This window comes from Lethenteron reissneri, chromosome 60 (genome assembly GCF_015708825.2).
Source record: "Lethenteron reissneri isolate LAM-NWPU_2019-01 chromosome 60, ASM1570882v1, whole genome shotgun sequence".
Taxonomy (NCBI): Eukaryota; Metazoa; Chordata; class Hyperoartia; order Petromyzontiformes; family Petromyzontidae; genus Lethenteron; species Lethenteron reissneri.
The window spans coordinates 3,756,011-3,772,507 of record NC_083838.1 but is presented as its reverse complement, the minus strand read 5'-3'; the positions used below and the strand labels follow the sequence as shown (position 1 = coordinate 3,772,507).

Below are 16,497 nucleotides of genomic sequence, written 5' to 3'. Positions count from 1 at the left end.
ACGCTCATAGGCGGTGCGGGGTACCTTAGATGGAGGGCGACTCTGGGATAAGTAAAACCGGGGTGGGCATTTACTCAGAGTCAGAATATTTATACTGGAGGAATCCGATGAGCTATTAAGCTCTTTTGCACACATTTTCCATACTGGTACGCGCACGCATGCGCATGCACACACACGTTGTTTAAGCTTTATTTTGGTGATTTCGAAAAGTGTATTGGTTTAATTTTCGATTTAAAGCTTTCGTGACTGCAGGGATTCATCTTCTTGGTTCTTTCGGTAAAGTCACGTAGAATGGAAATAATAAAATAATAAAAATAAAACATAATAAAATAATTCTCACGTTTCGGCCACAACGTAAGCAGCCGTCCTCAGGTGGAGAACAGGTCTGTCGAGAAGACAGACCTGTTGTGGCCGAAACGTGAGAATGATTTTATAATGTTTTATTTTTATTATTTTATTATTTCCATTCTACGTGACTTTACCGAAAGAACCAAGAAGATGTACTGGTTTAGCCATGTTTGTTTGTTGTAGTACAGAGTTAGACTGATGGCCTTAATCTAAGTTGTCTTGTGGTTGTTGTTGTTGTTTGACTTGCATCCCACTGGGATTTTTGCACACAGCGTTGATGTACGGTGCTTTTTTTCTGCAATATTTTGCTGTCTTTACTTGGATTTTCTGTTTGCACTCAATCACATATTCACTTTAAGATGTTTCTTGTTCATGTTTTTGTTTGTTTGTTTGTTGCGGTTGCACCCGATTCAAGAGCCAAATGGCTCACAGGGCTATACCTAATAAATAAACTTGAACTTGTTGTACCCGTGCGTGCGTGCGTGCGTCCAGGCGTGTCGGCGATTGTGAAGTACCGTGGAGGCCCCAGAATACCACGTGGCCTCCACTCGGTGCCCGTGCACGTGTCGGACCGGGCCGGCCTCGGGGCCACGCGGACCCTCAACGTCTCCGTGTGCCCATGCGGCACCAGCGGTCATCCCGAACCGGACTGCGTCGTTGCGGCCGGGGAGGCTGGGAAAGCCTTGGGCAGCCACCTCTCAGACGGCGCCATCGCTGGGATCCTGGCCGGGCTTCTGGGGCTGCTCTTGGCTGGTGCTGGTTTTTGCACAATGGCACACTCAAACACAATCACACATCTTGTTGGTTCTTTCGGTAAAGTCACGTAGAATGGAAATAATAAAATAATAATAATACATATTTTATTACTTTATTATTTCCCTTCTACGTGACTTTACCGAAAGAACCAAGAAGATGAATCTCTGCAGTCACGGAAGCTTTAAATCGGAACACAATCACACACACAAAACTAACACACACTCGCACAGACTCACACACACAATCACAAAGAAAAAGATCCCCCGTATAGCCTTAACAGACTATTGGGGCATACACAATCACACAACAACAACAACCGCTATTCGCCACTAAGTGGCGGTGACGTCACCATGACGCTTGTGCCAGGCCAAGTGCACCTTGAGGCCACGTGAAGTGTCGAACGCGCGCTGGCAGGAGGTCACGGGGCAGACCCAGCAGGTGCCACGACTTAAACAATCACACACACACTCACTCACACACATATCGTACACGAGAGTCATTGGTTGATAATCATGCATGAATCTGGCAATATAAAATAACTACGATCAAATTTTAATCCACAAGGAAACCTAGAACGAGAGACCTTTCTAAACTCCGATTTAAAGCTTTCGTGACTGCAGGGATTAATATTCTTGGTTCTTTCTCGTGTGTCGTGCTGGTCTGAATGCTGCTCACTACAGTACTTGCTCAAAGAGTCTCTTGAGATAATTGGTTTTCTACCCTTTTATCTGGCAACAAAACGGACACATTTTTTTACAAGGAGTCATGTTTGCATTGACCACAATACCTGCGTTCGGAATGCAAAACAAAAAAACACAACCCTGATAATGTATGCACTGTCTTTGAAATTGATCGGTCCACACCCGAGACAGCTTTTCTTAGAGCCTAGTCTCACATGGTGTTGGACCAGATGACGCCAAAAAGCACACAACTCAAAGACAATGCACCATCAGAGTATGAGAGCTCGGGTTAAGCATTTACACCATTGGAACCTCCTCTGCCAGTAGCAAAATATGATAATTGTTTTTTTACCCTTTTATCTGGCAACACAACGGACACATTTTTTTACGAGGAGTCATGTTTGCATTGACCACAATACCTGCGGTCGGAATGCAAACAAAAAACACAACTCTGATAATGTATGCACTGTGTTTGAAATTGATCGGTCCACACCCGAGACCAGATGACGCCAAAAGGAGGTTCCAATGGTGAGTCTCTTGAACTTATATGGGGGGGGTGGACGGGGGGCCTTTTTTGTCTGTTTTGTGCACCACAGCAATCCTGTTGCTCTGCTGTTGCTGTAAGCGTGGGAAGAGCGCCAAGTCGGTCCTCTACTCGCTGGTGGACGCCCCCCACAGCTCGCTGTCCACCTGGACCAAGGGCGAAGAGGTGGACAAGGTGAGCACCCGCCCACCTCTATAGCCACAGCTCACTTCCACCCCCCGCTCGATGAACGACCGCCCAGGTTGCTGAGGTCACAATACAGGAGAGAGAGAGAGAGGGAGCTCTGCATGTCCACGTGTTGTGTCAACACGGGGTTAGTATACGGCACGTGGTAAAAATGTTTTTTAAACTCAAATATTTTTTGTTATTTTACCAGGTAAGGCCCACTGAGCTATGAAGTTATTTTTCAGAAGTGACCTGGCCACAAATGATAGCCCAACGAAGTGTCTTATCATCACGTGGAAATGTATAGCAGCACAAATACTCTAAATGCATGTCGATTATAAACGTGCAGGGATAAACCGGAGGACCCGGAGAAAAATCCACGCGACCACGAGGAGAGAGACACGCAAACTCCAAATATACAGCAGCAGGCATCAGGGTCGGGATCGAACCCACGACCTCCTGCATACCAAGCGAGGTAGTTAACATCTCCTAGCCACCGTGATGATGATGAGAGAGAGAGACACGCAAACTCCAAATATACAGCAGCAGGCATCAGGGTCGGGATCGAACCCACGTCCTCCTACTCTTAGTTTTTTCGGTAAAGTCACGTAGGTAAACAATGAAATCAAAATTAATAAAAATAAAATAATAATAAAAATCACCACGTTTCGGAGGCAACACAAGTCCCCGTCATCAGGTGGGACCGTCACAGCCAGATTTGCTGTATCAAGTGAGGCAGGGATTTCAAGAAGCAAGTTCTTAAATACAAGTTAAGGGGGAGGAGAGGAGAGTGGGAGAGCTTATCAGAATGTGGTAGCCAATGAATGGAACGTATACCAGGCGAGGTAACATCTTGCCACCAACAACGCGGCTGCACCAGCAAAATTAATTACAAATCATTATCGTTGTTGCTGTTCCTCCTCCTCCCCCCACAGGTTCCGATCGCAGGGGCAGTGGCGGCGACGTCGCTAAATGCGCCCAACGGGACCCAGGTTGCAATGGCTGCAGGGTCCAGAGCCGCCGTCCAAGAGTCGCGCTTCGTTTCCGAAACCAAAACGTTCACGGCGGCAAATGAAGCTCGCGCGGCACACGGGTCATCTGCGGCAGCGGCGGCCATGGCAAATGGAGGCGCAGCCATGAGAACGGAGGTACGCTTCGTGGGTATATGTGTGCGCAGGGGGGATGATGTGGAGCCGAGCAGATTTTGCCGATGACCGGTACCTAACAGCGGTGCCAAAATCGGCCTCCATGGGGGAGGCTCGTAAAGGACACACTATTGGGCCGCCAGGGGCGTCCGCCTCCAACAATAACAGCCGGTGGGGGGGGGGGGGGAGGAGCGATGTTCACAACAACGAGCAGAGCGACGGGCGGATAAAACGCAGCGAGTTTGCACAGTTGCGGAGCACAGTTGGTGCATCTGCTAGTCAATTGAGTCAGTTATCCCATCATAATACTTTAGATTGTTTGCCTGCTATAAATTTCCACATGATAAGCTATCATTTGTGGCCAAGGGCGCTTCTGAAATAGAGCTACTCTATAGAGCTCAGCGAGCATTACCTGGTAAAGTAAAGATTTCGTTTTATTTGTATGTATTTTTTGTGTGATTTGATTACTTTTCTTATACTTTACACTCCTATCGTGTTTTTGTATCGTTTGTCGTTGTAACGCTCTGACCCGATCCCTACTGGACATCTGTGAAAAAAGAGTTTTACAGCTCATCGGATTACTCCTTCAGTCTAAACAAATATTATGATTTCGATTTAAAGCTTTCGTGACTGCAGGGATTCATCTTCTCGGTTCTTTCGGTAAAGTCACGTAGAAGGGAAATAATAAAATAATAAAAATTAAACATAATAAAATAATTCTCACGACGTTTCGGCCACAACGCAAGCAGCCGTCCTCAGGTGGAGAACAGGTCTGTCGAGAAGACAGAGTCTGAATGACTGTTCTCCACCTGAGGACGGCTGCTTGCGTTGTGGCCGAAACGTCGTGATAATTGTTTTATGTTTTATTTTTATTATTTCCATTCTACGTGACTTTACCGAAAGAACCAAGAAAATATTTTTATTCTGATTCTCGAACCGGTATCCGATTGCGAAAATGGTTGCCAGGTGAACCGGCTGTTGTTGAGCGAGCCTAATGCCACCAAAACAACCCCTGGGCTTCCCTTAGCAGGGCACCGCCATCGGGCTGGGAAGCGCCGCTCACCTCACCGCCGCCGCCGCCGCTACGAACGACGGAGCTCAGAGATTGGGGGGCTGGGCCGGCGCGCTCGGCGGGACAGGGGCCGCTGTGGGAGGCATGACGGCTCTACTGGGGGGCGACGGTGCAGCCCTGGTGAGTGACACTCACGGACCACCCAACCTACCCCCCCCCCCCCCCTTTTCCCCAAATAGTCCGTGAGCCAAGGGGGTTGATCGGCACCGTCTAGGGTGGCAAATGCTACCAACGTCCTCCATCATGGACTAATTGTGCTGTAAAATTTTGATTTAAAGCTTTCGTGACTGCAGTGATTCATCTTCTTGGTTCTTTCGGTAAAGTCACGTAGAATGGAAATAATAAAATAAGAAAAGTAAAACATAATAAAATAATTAATAATAAAATAATAAAGCATAATTAAATATTTTTTTATTATGTTTTATTTATTATTATTATTTAATTATTTCCATTATTTTGTTTTATTTGTATTATTTTCTTATTCCCTTCTACGTGACTTTACCGAAAGAACCAAGAAGAAGCTATGTATTTTGATGTTTCGTAGATGTTTCACGTGACATTTAGTGATGTATTCAATCTCCGCAACAATAATCACGATCGCACATACTCCAGTGCCCTTGTGTGACGACATTTCTGTAATACAAGGCTACGACGCTGACCTTGCTGTCATACATGTGTAATAAAGGGACTCAGACGCTTCTCTCTGACTTCGTGTCCTTTATTGGGTTCTTGTCTTTTCCCACACGGCACTCTCTTGTAGATACTCTATTTGTAGCCCCCGGCTGCTATCGCTATTGTAGCCTCCTTCCTCTCCCTGCAGACTCTCTGCTATCTCTATTGTAACCTCCTTCCTCTCCCTGCAGACTCGCTGCTGACTCCCTATGCAGATCCCCGCTGCTAACTCTATATGCAGACCCTCTTGGCTGCTACTCCGTATGCAGACCCGCTGCTGACTCCGTATGCAGCCCCGCTGCTGACTGCAGCCTCCTCGCTGCTTCGGGTCGGTCACCGCTGGCCGACGGTGCCGATCCTCGCTCCCCGTGTCCGTGGCGATCTCGCCACCCTCCGCTTTCGCCCTTCGTGGCCTCTCTCGTTCCTGGTCTCCCGTCACTCCCCTTCCTCTTCCGGTTCCCCTCCTTCTATAGCTTAACCCCTCTCCCCCACGTGACCTAACTCCTCCCCTCATGACGTCACTTCCGGAGGGCCGTTTACGCCCGCATTACACATGTATAGTTTAGAGGTGAAATTCTTCAAGAAAATCGCTAATAAACTTGGCCAACCCGAGGGGTCCTGATAACGCATGTCTTGAGTTTGATGGCTCAAAAGGACATCTCTGCACTCCCACATTTCCATGACGAATGGGAAGGGAGATAACTGGCCTCGGTTTACAAATTTATCTTAACGAACTGGTTCCATTTCTTGGTGAAATAACGATTGTGTTGGACTGCATTTAATAAATAAAAACGTTGATAATAGGAATTTTAAGGTAGAGCCAGGTCAAAGTGATTAAATATATTTCAAGTGAGTTGTTTACCTTTCCGCTACCTTGCACTGAAATAATGTTTTTGTATTGTTTGTTGCTGTAACGTTCTGACCCGCTCTCATTGGACATCTGCGAGAAAGAGCTTTGTAGCTCATCGGATTCCTCCAGTATAAATACTCTGATTTCCAGCTCAAATGAGCGGTGCTGATCGCCCGCTTGCAGCTCTGTCCCTAGCGGTGGACATTCCTCATTTCTATGGCGGGGGACGGGGTGGTCGAGTCTATCCATTGGAGAAGCACTGTTGACTCCCCCACCTCAATCAATCGCTCGGTCTTTATTTTAATAAAAGTGGCCATCAGTGCGCATCGAAACAGCCGAATGGGAAATTGTGCCGGGAGGGGGGGGGGATGGGGGGGGTAGAGAGCAGCAGCAGGGAGTGAGGATAGGAATCCCGGACGCGACCTCAAGCGGCTTAACGCCGACCGAGCAACAGCCAAATTGCAGCCGCGCGCAAAATCACGTGCAGCCGTGCACAGCGAATCGCGTAAGAAATGTACGTCGTGAATACAAAAATTTATTAAAAGTACCACCCTAAGTGGTACTAGTTTTATCGACCCGGAGGGGGACGATGGGCTGAGACGAGTTGCGGTTTATAGGGTCGCGGAAAATAAAAGGACCTCCACCGCATGGCGCTACGTGTGCAGGAATCGTGGCCGATAACCACACTGGGCTCCTCGGGGTTCCGCGCAGGAGTCGCGACTTTGAGCCAAGAGAACAGAGGGTGGGTGGACAACGAGGTGAGAAATCGTGGAGGAGGAGGTGGAGGTGGTGATGATCACTGCCATCATCATCATCGTCATAATCGAAACCATCCTTACCAATACCGTCATGGTCATCTATGACCACAACAACACCGCTGTCATCACCTCTGACACTACCGTCATCATCATTATCATCAACACTGCCAACACAAGAGCACTGGCCGTGATGATGATTTTTTTTCACTGTTGTTGTTGTTGTTGCCGCTGTCGATGTTGTTGTTTATTTTAGTCGGTTATTGTTGCTTGTTGATTTTTAATTCATATTCTTGTCGTTGTTTGTCGATGTTGCGTATTTGTTGTTATTGGTTGGTATTGTTGTTTGTGTTGCTGCTGCTGCTGCTGCCCATTGACGTTGTTGCTACCGTGCTTACATCGCGAGCAGCACTCCGAGTTTGCGTCTATGGGCCTCGCCTCGGAGGGGATCCTCGCCTCCGCTGTAGATCGTCGCGATGGCGCGTTCGCCGGTGCCTCGAGGGACAGCCAGATCTACAGCTTCATGGCCGAGGTGTGAACGCCCCAACCATGAACATGTGTTTCTTCATCATAATCTACATCAACGTCGTCATCATTTGTGTATGTTGACATAGCTTAGAATTGACATTAATTACACACGCACAGCGACACTGCTTGGTAACTCCACGTAACTGTACCACACATGGCAACCGCCATTATGTCATTTCGCGCACACCCCCCATAGTGACGTCACGTATACGTCAGGCATATTTATTTCGCACAGTACGTAGCCAACCGTGCTAATCGGAGGTGCGGGGGAAGGACAACAAACTCAAAAACAAACTAAAATACACTCACGCTGCGATTGAGATGTCCGTCGTATGTAATTCTTAACCGATTTTTGTGTTCCTTTTCGGGTGAGAGAATGACCCACAGAAGTGGATACCACAGAGCTGCCTTTGAGCTCCTTTCAAGTGACCTCTTATCCCCACTAGCGGTTGCTGGACTTTTCCACACAGCCTGCTATTGAGAAATGTTAATTGCATGGCAATCAAAATAACGGCTTGATTTTAAGAACCTGGAATTTAACGAAATTAAGTGAAAAAAACCCAACTCTTCTTCCTCCCTCTCCTCCTTTCTTTGCCCCCCCCCCACCTCCCAACTGAACGCCCAAAACTCCTCCCCATATATTCCGGCATCCACCACAACCAACGACACACACACACACGCACACGCGCACGCACGCACGCAGAGCCTGCGGATTATGGACTCGGACTCCAGTAACGCCGCCGCGGACTCGCTGCTCATCTACAGCAAGGAGGGCCAGGGAGGGTCGCTGCTGTCCCTCTCCTGCAGCGAAATTCTGCCCCGACAAGAGCCTCTGTGACCCCCCGAGCCGCCCCGTTTTTTTCACGCGAGCGGTTCAAGATGGTCGCAGTTAAATGTCACGTCTGCGTCTTGTTCGGGTATGGCCGTCCGCAACTTTCTATTTTTTTTATATATATTAAAAAAAAGCTTTTATTCTCATTCAAGAAAGGCAGAATACAAAGTAGATTTTAATAAAAGGGGGGAAGGGAAAAAAAACCCACCAGGCAACGCGAAACAAACACAGGCAATACATTCCCGATCGATTGGGATGTGTCCGGGCTCGCTGCCCCACCGCGATTAGCACGGTTGGCTACATTCCGTTCAAGAAGTTCAACATACATACGTCCGTAGGGGTAACGGTCGGGAGCAGTGTATTTAAGGAGGAAGGGGGTGACGATGGAAGAAGGGAGAAGGAAATAATTTAACTCCGTTTGCCACTTTTTAAAAACGTTAATGTTGTGTATTTTTTTAGATCCCTGTTCACACCACTCCTCGGTTTATATTGGTTGCGTCGACGGCAATCGTTGCATGGATGAAGAATCCACTCCGAAAGAGGGCATCTAAAAAAAAATAGGGCCTAAAGGCCAAAACATCAAGCGGCCATCAACAAACAGCACCTTCAAGGTTCATCTTTTTGGTTCTTTCGGTAAAGTCACGTAGAAGGAAAACAATACGTGACTTTATCGAAAGAACCAAGAAGATGAATCCCTGCAGTCACGAAAGCTTTAAATCGAAATTTTATTATGTTTTCTTTTTATTATTTTATTATTTCCCTTCTACGTGACTTTATCGATAGAACCAAGAAGCTGAATCCCTGCTGCAGTCACGAAAGCTTTAAATCGAAACCTTCAAGGTCTTGCATTGAGCCAAGGTTATTTCAAGAGGTTGGAGAAAATCTAGATTGAAAGTCAAGATTAAACCTAGATTGAAAACTCATTTCTCTAGAACTGCTTTTTGTGTTTAGTCTGTTGTCATTCCACCACGCACCTCCGATTAGCACAGTTGACTACGTACGGTGCGAAAGAAGTTCAACATAGCTAAAGGACTAAACTTTGCAGTCACACCTAGACACATACCAGTTAATGATATCATTGCCCAAGTAGATGTGGCTCTCAAGGGCCTGGGTCACTTCGCTGCAGACGGAGCAAGATCTGAAATCGCTGCAACCCTCAAAAACGCTAAGATGCCAGCTAGCAACATCAGCAAAGATGAGCGTTTTGAATGAGCTCAATTAAAACAGAGGGATGACAAGTTCAACATACCTAGATACATACTCTTTGGTTCTTTCGGTAAAGTCACGTAGGTAGACATAAAATAAAACAAATCACGATGTTTCGATCGTAACACAAGCAATCCTCATCAGGTGGAACAACCACAGCAAGAAAAATGCTGAAGTAGGCAAGATAGCTGCCACGGCAATAGATTATATAGGTAAGAAAGGGGGAGACAAGGGGGGGGAGGGGGGGAGGGGGGGGCTGCGTGAGAGATAGGGGGAGAAAAAGTGAGGCTGGGGGGGGGGGGAGGGAAGTGGGCGGGGCTAGAAGTGGGAAGCTGAGTGTGGGACACGGGGGGAAAGTAACTCTGAAAAATGTACTCGTAAGCGGCAGGTAGGATGGAAACAACCACAACCAGTTAAGGCTTTACCTGGTTAATAACATCCTTCCAATGATTGCTCAATTTGTATCCATCTTCTCGGTTGAAGTTACGTCTATGTTTATATATCTGGATGGCTTCATGAACAAACCTTTGATAGTTGCCCGAAGGTTTGCAGAGTACCTTGATCTCGGAAAAAACAATATCATGCGAGCCCACAGCGTTATAGCAATGGTCAGCTACGGCAGAGGTATTGGTTCTGCTGTAGAGAAGATGCCGGGAGGGTATTCTGAAGTGGGGGAGGTGACCTGCAGACCTTGCGCTCGTCACCTGTTCTAGAGGTATGTGCTTCCAATATAGCAGGCCACCCAGGTTATACAGTGGGTGTGTTAACCATAAAAAATTTACAGTGGATGTTAAAGATGCTGTCACGTGCCAGCGTTATGGTCCAAATTCGCCATTTTTTTTTTATGAACTGCTTGAGAAACGCATGGCAATTGTCGCCCCCTACTGCGAAAACGTAGTGGCACCCTCCTCGTTCTAGAGCCTTGAAAGTCAGTGAGGTTTGTCATTATTTAGTTTTTAACAAGTTTTTAACACAACTAAATAAAAACAAACAATACAAACTAGGTGCTAAAAATAAGACAAAAAAATATTGAGATTATTAAATTGCAACCTCATATGGTGACAATATAATGTCTAGGTTACTGGGTGTAGTTAATCGCTCCACGCTTAGTGGTCCGTACATTTTTATTTTTCAAGCACTGGTAAAAGACCGACCACTGCCAAAGGAAAAGTGAAATTTCCAATCCCAGTTCTGGTCTGCCAGTGGGACACGAATACTGCTCATTGCTTCTATTGAGCAGGGAGACTGCGACGCATAGTGGCTTTTGTATCGGTAAATTTGCTGGAGTTGGGTGGCTTTTAATTTCCGTCTGAGACAAACGTTTATTACTCGTACCGTAATTAGATACTTTTCTTTAAAAATTATATATTTTTATGTCAGACCACGTGGTTAGTATAATTACGCTTTTGTCAATTTCGCTGCTGGATTGACAAGGATTGACAAGGCATGCGGAGGCATGCCTTGTCAGCCGTTGGCCGTCGTTTTATCATTAACTGGTCATTGTGGGTTGGGGAAGAGGTTGCTCTGGACTGGTTCAAATTATCGCCACTGGTGTTAGCCATGGACAGTCATTCTAACTCAATTCACTGCTTGATCAAAGCCTGCCCATGTGGGTCGTGGTGGTTATTTGACCATATTTCACCACTCTGGTCAAGTGTGAGTTGGTGAAGGTGGGGAGTGTATATACGCAGAATCATTGAGGTACAGCCGAACAATGTATTTTTGCTGCGCTGCAATGTAGCCCTGCTGTGGGTTAATGTTTATCAAATAATAATCACCACTGATAATTATGAATGGTTACCCATTAAAGCGAAAGTCACGGAGTTTGTTATTCATAACCAATTTCCCAAGGTCCAAGACTCAATAGGAGCCCACAAAAAAAAAAAACAAGACGATATTATTTCAGAGAGAGCAGGACTCTGTATTCATATCGTGTTAAACTGAACTATATGAACCACACAACCTTTGCTACCTTCATGAATTGCTGTAAGGGGAAGGGAAGCCATTTTCTGTTCTGGTTTCCCCATGAAAGTTATCTGATGCCAGCGCTGGTTGTCGCTGATTCCCCGAAAATGTGTGTTTTATTGACATTTACAAGAGAGTATCGACACTGTATGTTTAATCATGAATGTAGAGCCCAATAAAAAAGAGTTAAAGTTCAGGCCTCCAGCCCTCTCATCCCACAACTTGGAAAGTTTCTCAATCCACCTCTCCCGTGATGAATTGATCACGTGCAGCTTATTTTGACTTTCTGCTTATTGACACCGTTATGAATGCTAGCATTTGCCGAAATATATCGGGCACATATATTTGTTTGATCCCATTCACGTGCAGGATAAGTATTTGGAAGGACAAAAACATTCTCATGTGTCCTGCCTATTTACCAAAACATTTCCATTGAAAAAAAGAAAACACTGATTAAAATAAAATTGTGTGAGTGGAATGTGTGTCAGGACTCTTTTATAGACGGGTCTGTCTTGGTCCGTTCAACTAATAATTTTTATTAGTAGAAAACTTGAGTACGCGGAGAAAACCCATACACAAAATGGGACTGAAACACTAAAATTGCAGATGAGCCTCCTATAACTCAAAAATCACATAAAAAAATAAGTGAATAGCATATGTCTTTAAAAAAATATATTTTACGTGTTGGGATTTATTTTGTTATCTGTGTCACGAGCACCCCTAGGAGTACTTGCACTTTCGTCTGGTTAGGAACCAGAGTATGGACAAATGTCAACAATGGACGAATTTCAAGGCAGAGCCTTTATTTAGCCTGCAAATGTATTATGCCCCGCGGAAAACGTACATGCAAATAACTACAGTAAGTATAAAAAAGGACGTGCAAATAACTACAGTAACTATATAACACATGCGTGCGAAACCTAAATAAACAAATACAAGAAAAATAAACAATAGACAAAACTAAATAAATAAGCAAAACTAAAGAAATAAACAAAATTTTACCTTAAAATATTTGTATTCACCAATTAAAATGTGCCGTTTTCTAATGAGTTTGGTATGCACTGGCGTAGCGTTTTTGATTTCCTCCAACACTTTAGCTTCATTCTTCAGAATTGTCCCGTTGTGTGGGGTACGCCGAGCTTGCAACTTAGGGGCCGTCCATAAATGACGTCACGCACCTAGGGGGGTGGTCAGACATTTGTGACGATGGGGGGGTGAGAAATGTGACGTCACATCAAAATGCGCAACTTTAAATATATATAGACACGTTCTACTTAATTAAATCGATTTTTTTAATAAATGTTTATCCTACAATATCAGTGCAGTGCCACATTAAATACGCTCTACAATGACAACAGTTTAAAACGATTTGAAGTATGCTTTTTTTGGGGGGGGGGGGGGCAGAGCTTTGTGACGTCATATTTGAGGGGGTGTCTGATCTTTTGTGAAACCTGATGACGAGGGAGTGAGGGTCGAAATCGTCCAAAATCGCGTGACGTCATTTATGGACGGCCCCTTATATCAGCAGGGGAAATACCTTGCTAATTACGTTTGTCAAGATTTTCTTGCAAATTGAGAACCTTATGGGATATTTTAGCTTTACTATCACCATACTTAGGACCCATTATGAATATATTAAAGTACAAAAATGAATATTTTACAGTAATCACAAAAATAAGCACAACATGAATACTGTACACGTGTTTTATATATAACTATTAACACTGTAGTATTCTACGATTATCACAAAAATAACTATGAATTGTTTACAATATAATCACAGAAATAAGTACATTATTAATAATACATTAATACACACAAATATAAGAGATGCTCACTAAACGACTTCTATTCAAAGACTGAACGAAAAAGATGGCGCGTGGCGCGAACGTCGTGGAAGGTTTGGGGATGAAATCGGACGAAAGACAGCCACGTGGACGAAATTTCAAATGTGGTTATTATTGAAAACGGCCGAAAGAGCAAAGCGACGAAAGTCAAGGTATTGCTGTAGTTTGATGTCCTTGCGCCGCACCTCCGATTCGCTTGTCTACGTACGTTGTGAAATAAATATGCCTGACGTATACGTGACGTCACTATGGGGGTGTGCGCGAAATGACATAATGGCGGTTGCCATGTGTGGTACAGTTACGTGGAGTTACCAAGCAGTGTCGCTGTGCGTGTGTAATTAATGTCAATTCCAAGCTATGTCAATTCTACACTTATCTGTGGTATAGAATTCTGCCTCATTCTTCCACGTGCCCTGTTAGAGCTATCGCTCATTTTTCACATTTTACAACTGCACAAAATAAGTTCGTTAAGTTCCTTCGGAAAAAAAGTGTCAGCATTCCACTTCCAGTGAACCTCAGCCTCCACCTTTGCTTTTGACACATCATTCGATCGAGACGTCGGAAATGCGGAGCCCTTAGCTCAAAGGCCCTCGTGTCCCGGCCTGAACAGGTGAGCGTTGAGCTGATGCTTGAAGGTGGATGGTGCTTGGATGCTGTCTGTGATTGATGCACCAACAGAGAAACACGACTCAGCCAGGACAGTCCTGGTTCTGAGTATGATCTTCTGGCGTATGGCAAGTGTTTGTCAATTATGTATCCAGGTTTAAGTTTGTGAGCCATGTGATAGCTTTAGAAGGAGTGCGACGAATACTCTGCCGGACAAAATGCGTAAGATGTAATTGTTTGGGTAATTGTTTGGGCTGTTTTCAGGCATTAGACGTGATTTCCAATCGGGTATGGCCAGACATATTCAAATCATGTTGTAAGCGGATTTTAGTTTTGTCACGTATTTTTTTGATATTTATGAGTTGTCTTTCCGACAGACCTGTTCTTCACCTGAGGACGGCTGCTTGCGTTGTGGCCGAAACGTCGTTAGAATTGTATTTTATTGTTTTATTTGTATTATTTTATTATTTCCCTTCTACGTGACTTTTCCGAAAGAACCAAGAAGATGAATCCCTGCAGTCACGAAAGCTTTAAATCGAAATGTTTATGAGTAATTTGAGGTTTTTGAATAAACTTAGATATTCGCTAGATGAACACATGCATCAGGGTGTCATGGTGGCCGAGTTGTTAAGGCATTAGACTTGATATCGAATAGGGTATATCCACACAGATTAAAATCTTATCTTTGAAGATTTGAAGTGTTCTCACATGTTTTTGTGACGTTTTTAAGGAATTTCGAGATTTCAGAAAAAGACTAGGAAACTCAGATATCTGTTAGAGGAACATACGTTTCAGTGTCATGGTGGTCGAGTGGTTAAGGCGTTGGACTCGAGATCCAATGGGGTATCCCCGCACAGGTTCAAATCCTGTCCATGACGGTTTGTAGTTTTCTCACTTATTGTGAGACGTTTATACGTAATTTTGATGTTAATGGACCGGACTAATAAACTTAGATATTCGTTAGAGGAACACATGGATCAAGGTGTCATGGTGGCCAAGTAGTTCAGGCGTTCGAATTGATTTCCAATCGGAATTGGCCACACACATTCAAATCCTGTTGTTAGCCGATTTGAGTTTTTCACGTATTTTTTAGATGTTTATAAGTAATTTGAGGTTATTGAATAAACTTAGATATTCGCTAGAAGAAAACATGCATCAGGGTGTCATGGTGGCCGAGTAGTTAAGGCATTCGACTTGATATCGAATGGGGTACATCCACACAGATTAAAATCTTATCCTTTGAAGTGTTCTCACGTATTTTTGTGACGTTTATAAGGAATTTTGAGATATTGGAATAGACTAGGAAACTCAGATACCTGTTAGAGGAATATCAGTTTCAGTGACATGGTGGTCGAGTGGTTAAGGCGTTGGACTCGAAATCCAATGGGTCTCCCCGCACAGGTTCAAATCCTATCAATGACGGTTTGAAGTTTTCTTACTTATTGTGAGAAGTTTATATGTAATTTTGATGTTAATGGACCGGACTAATACACTTAGATATTCGTTAGAGGAACACATGGATCAAGGTATTCTGGTGGCCAAGTAGTTCAGGCGTTAGACGTGATTTCCAATTGGGTATGGTCATACACATTCAAATCCTGTTGTTAGCCGATTTGAGTTTTTGACGTATTTTTGAGATGTTTATAAGTAATTTGAGGTTATTGAATAAACTTAGATATTCGCTAGAACACCTGCATCAGGGTGTAATGTTGGTCGAGTAGTTAAGGCATTCGACTTGATATCGAATGGGGTATATCCACACAGATTAAAATCTTATCTTTTGAAGTGTTCTCACGTATTTTTGTGACGTTTATAAGGAATTTTGAGATATTGGAATAGACTAGGAAACTCAGATACCTGTTAGAGGAATATCATTTTCAGTGTCATGGTGGCCGAGTGGTTAAGGCGTTGGACTCGAAATCCAATGGGTCTCCCCGCACAGGTTCAAATCCTATCCATGACGGTTTGAAGTTTTCTTACTTATTGTGAGAAGTTTATACATAATTTCGATGTTAATGGACCGGACTAATACACTTAGATATTCGTTAGAGGAACACATGGATCTAGGTGTCATGGTGGCCAAGTAGTTCAGGCGTTCGACTTGATTTTCAATTGGAATTGGCCACACACATTCAAATCCTGTCAATGATGGTTTTAAGTGTTCTCACATATTTTTGAGATGTTTACGAAGCATTTTGAGTTATTGTATGAGACTAAGAAACTCAGATATGTTAGAGGAACGTAGGTGACAGTGTCATGGTGGCCGAGTGGTTAAGGCGTTGGACTTGAAATCCAATGGGGTCTCCCCGCACAGGTTCAAATCCTGTCCATGACGTTTTGAAGTTCTCTCACTTATTTTTTCAATGTTTATAAGTAATTTGAGGTTAATGGACCGGACTAATAAACTTAGATATTCGTTAGAGGAACACATGGATCAAGGTATTCTGGTGTGCAAGTAGTTCAGGCGTTAGACTTGATTTCCAATTGGGTATGGTCATACACATTCAAAACCTGTTGTTAGCCGAT

The 16,497-nt window shown here is 44.3% G+C and overlaps 1 protein-coding gene and 3 non-coding genes across 5 annotated transcripts in view; all 4 read left to right on the top strand.

The window, feature by feature from the left end:
* Positions 1-9,784, top strand: part of LOC133357889 (cadherin-4-like) — a 30,745-nt gene extending 20,961 nt beyond the window's left edge. The window contains exons 13-19 of one of the 2 annotated variants that reach the window (XM_061576046.1): positions 841-1,101; positions 2,381-2,502; positions 3,429-3,641; positions 4,666-4,830; positions 6,898-6,990; positions 7,397-7,519; positions 8,219-9,784. In XM_061576046.1, coding sequence (XP_061432030.1) covers positions 841-1,101; positions 2,381-2,502; positions 3,429-3,641; positions 4,666-4,830; positions 6,898-6,990; positions 7,397-7,519; positions 8,219-8,353 — 1,112 coding nt within the window. In that variant the 3' untranslated portion in view covers positions 8,354-9,784. The remainder of the gene's footprint in view (positions 1-840; positions 1,102-2,380; positions 2,503-3,428; positions 3,642-4,665; positions 4,831-6,897; positions 6,991-7,396; positions 7,520-8,218) is intronic. The other variant, XM_061576047.1, reaches the window with a different exon arrangement.
* Positions 9,785-14,767: 4,983 nt separating this feature from the next.
* TRNAS-CGA (transfer RNA serine (anticodon CGA)) lies at positions 14,768-14,849 on the top strand. The gene has a single exon. It is a non-coding gene; the product is annotated as a tRNA-Ser (tRNA).
* Positions 14,850-15,853: 1,004 nt separating this feature from the next.
* TRNAS-CGA (transfer RNA serine (anticodon CGA)) lies at positions 15,854-15,934 on the top strand. Its single transcript has one exon. It is a non-coding gene; the product is annotated as a tRNA-Ser (tRNA).
* A 290-nt stretch (positions 15,935-16,224) lies between these two features.
* TRNAS-UGA (transfer RNA serine (anticodon UGA)) lies at positions 16,225-16,306 on the top strand. Its single transcript has one exon. It is a non-coding gene; the product is annotated as a tRNA-Ser (tRNA).
* The last annotated feature ends 191 nt before the right edge of the window (positions 16,307-16,497 follow it).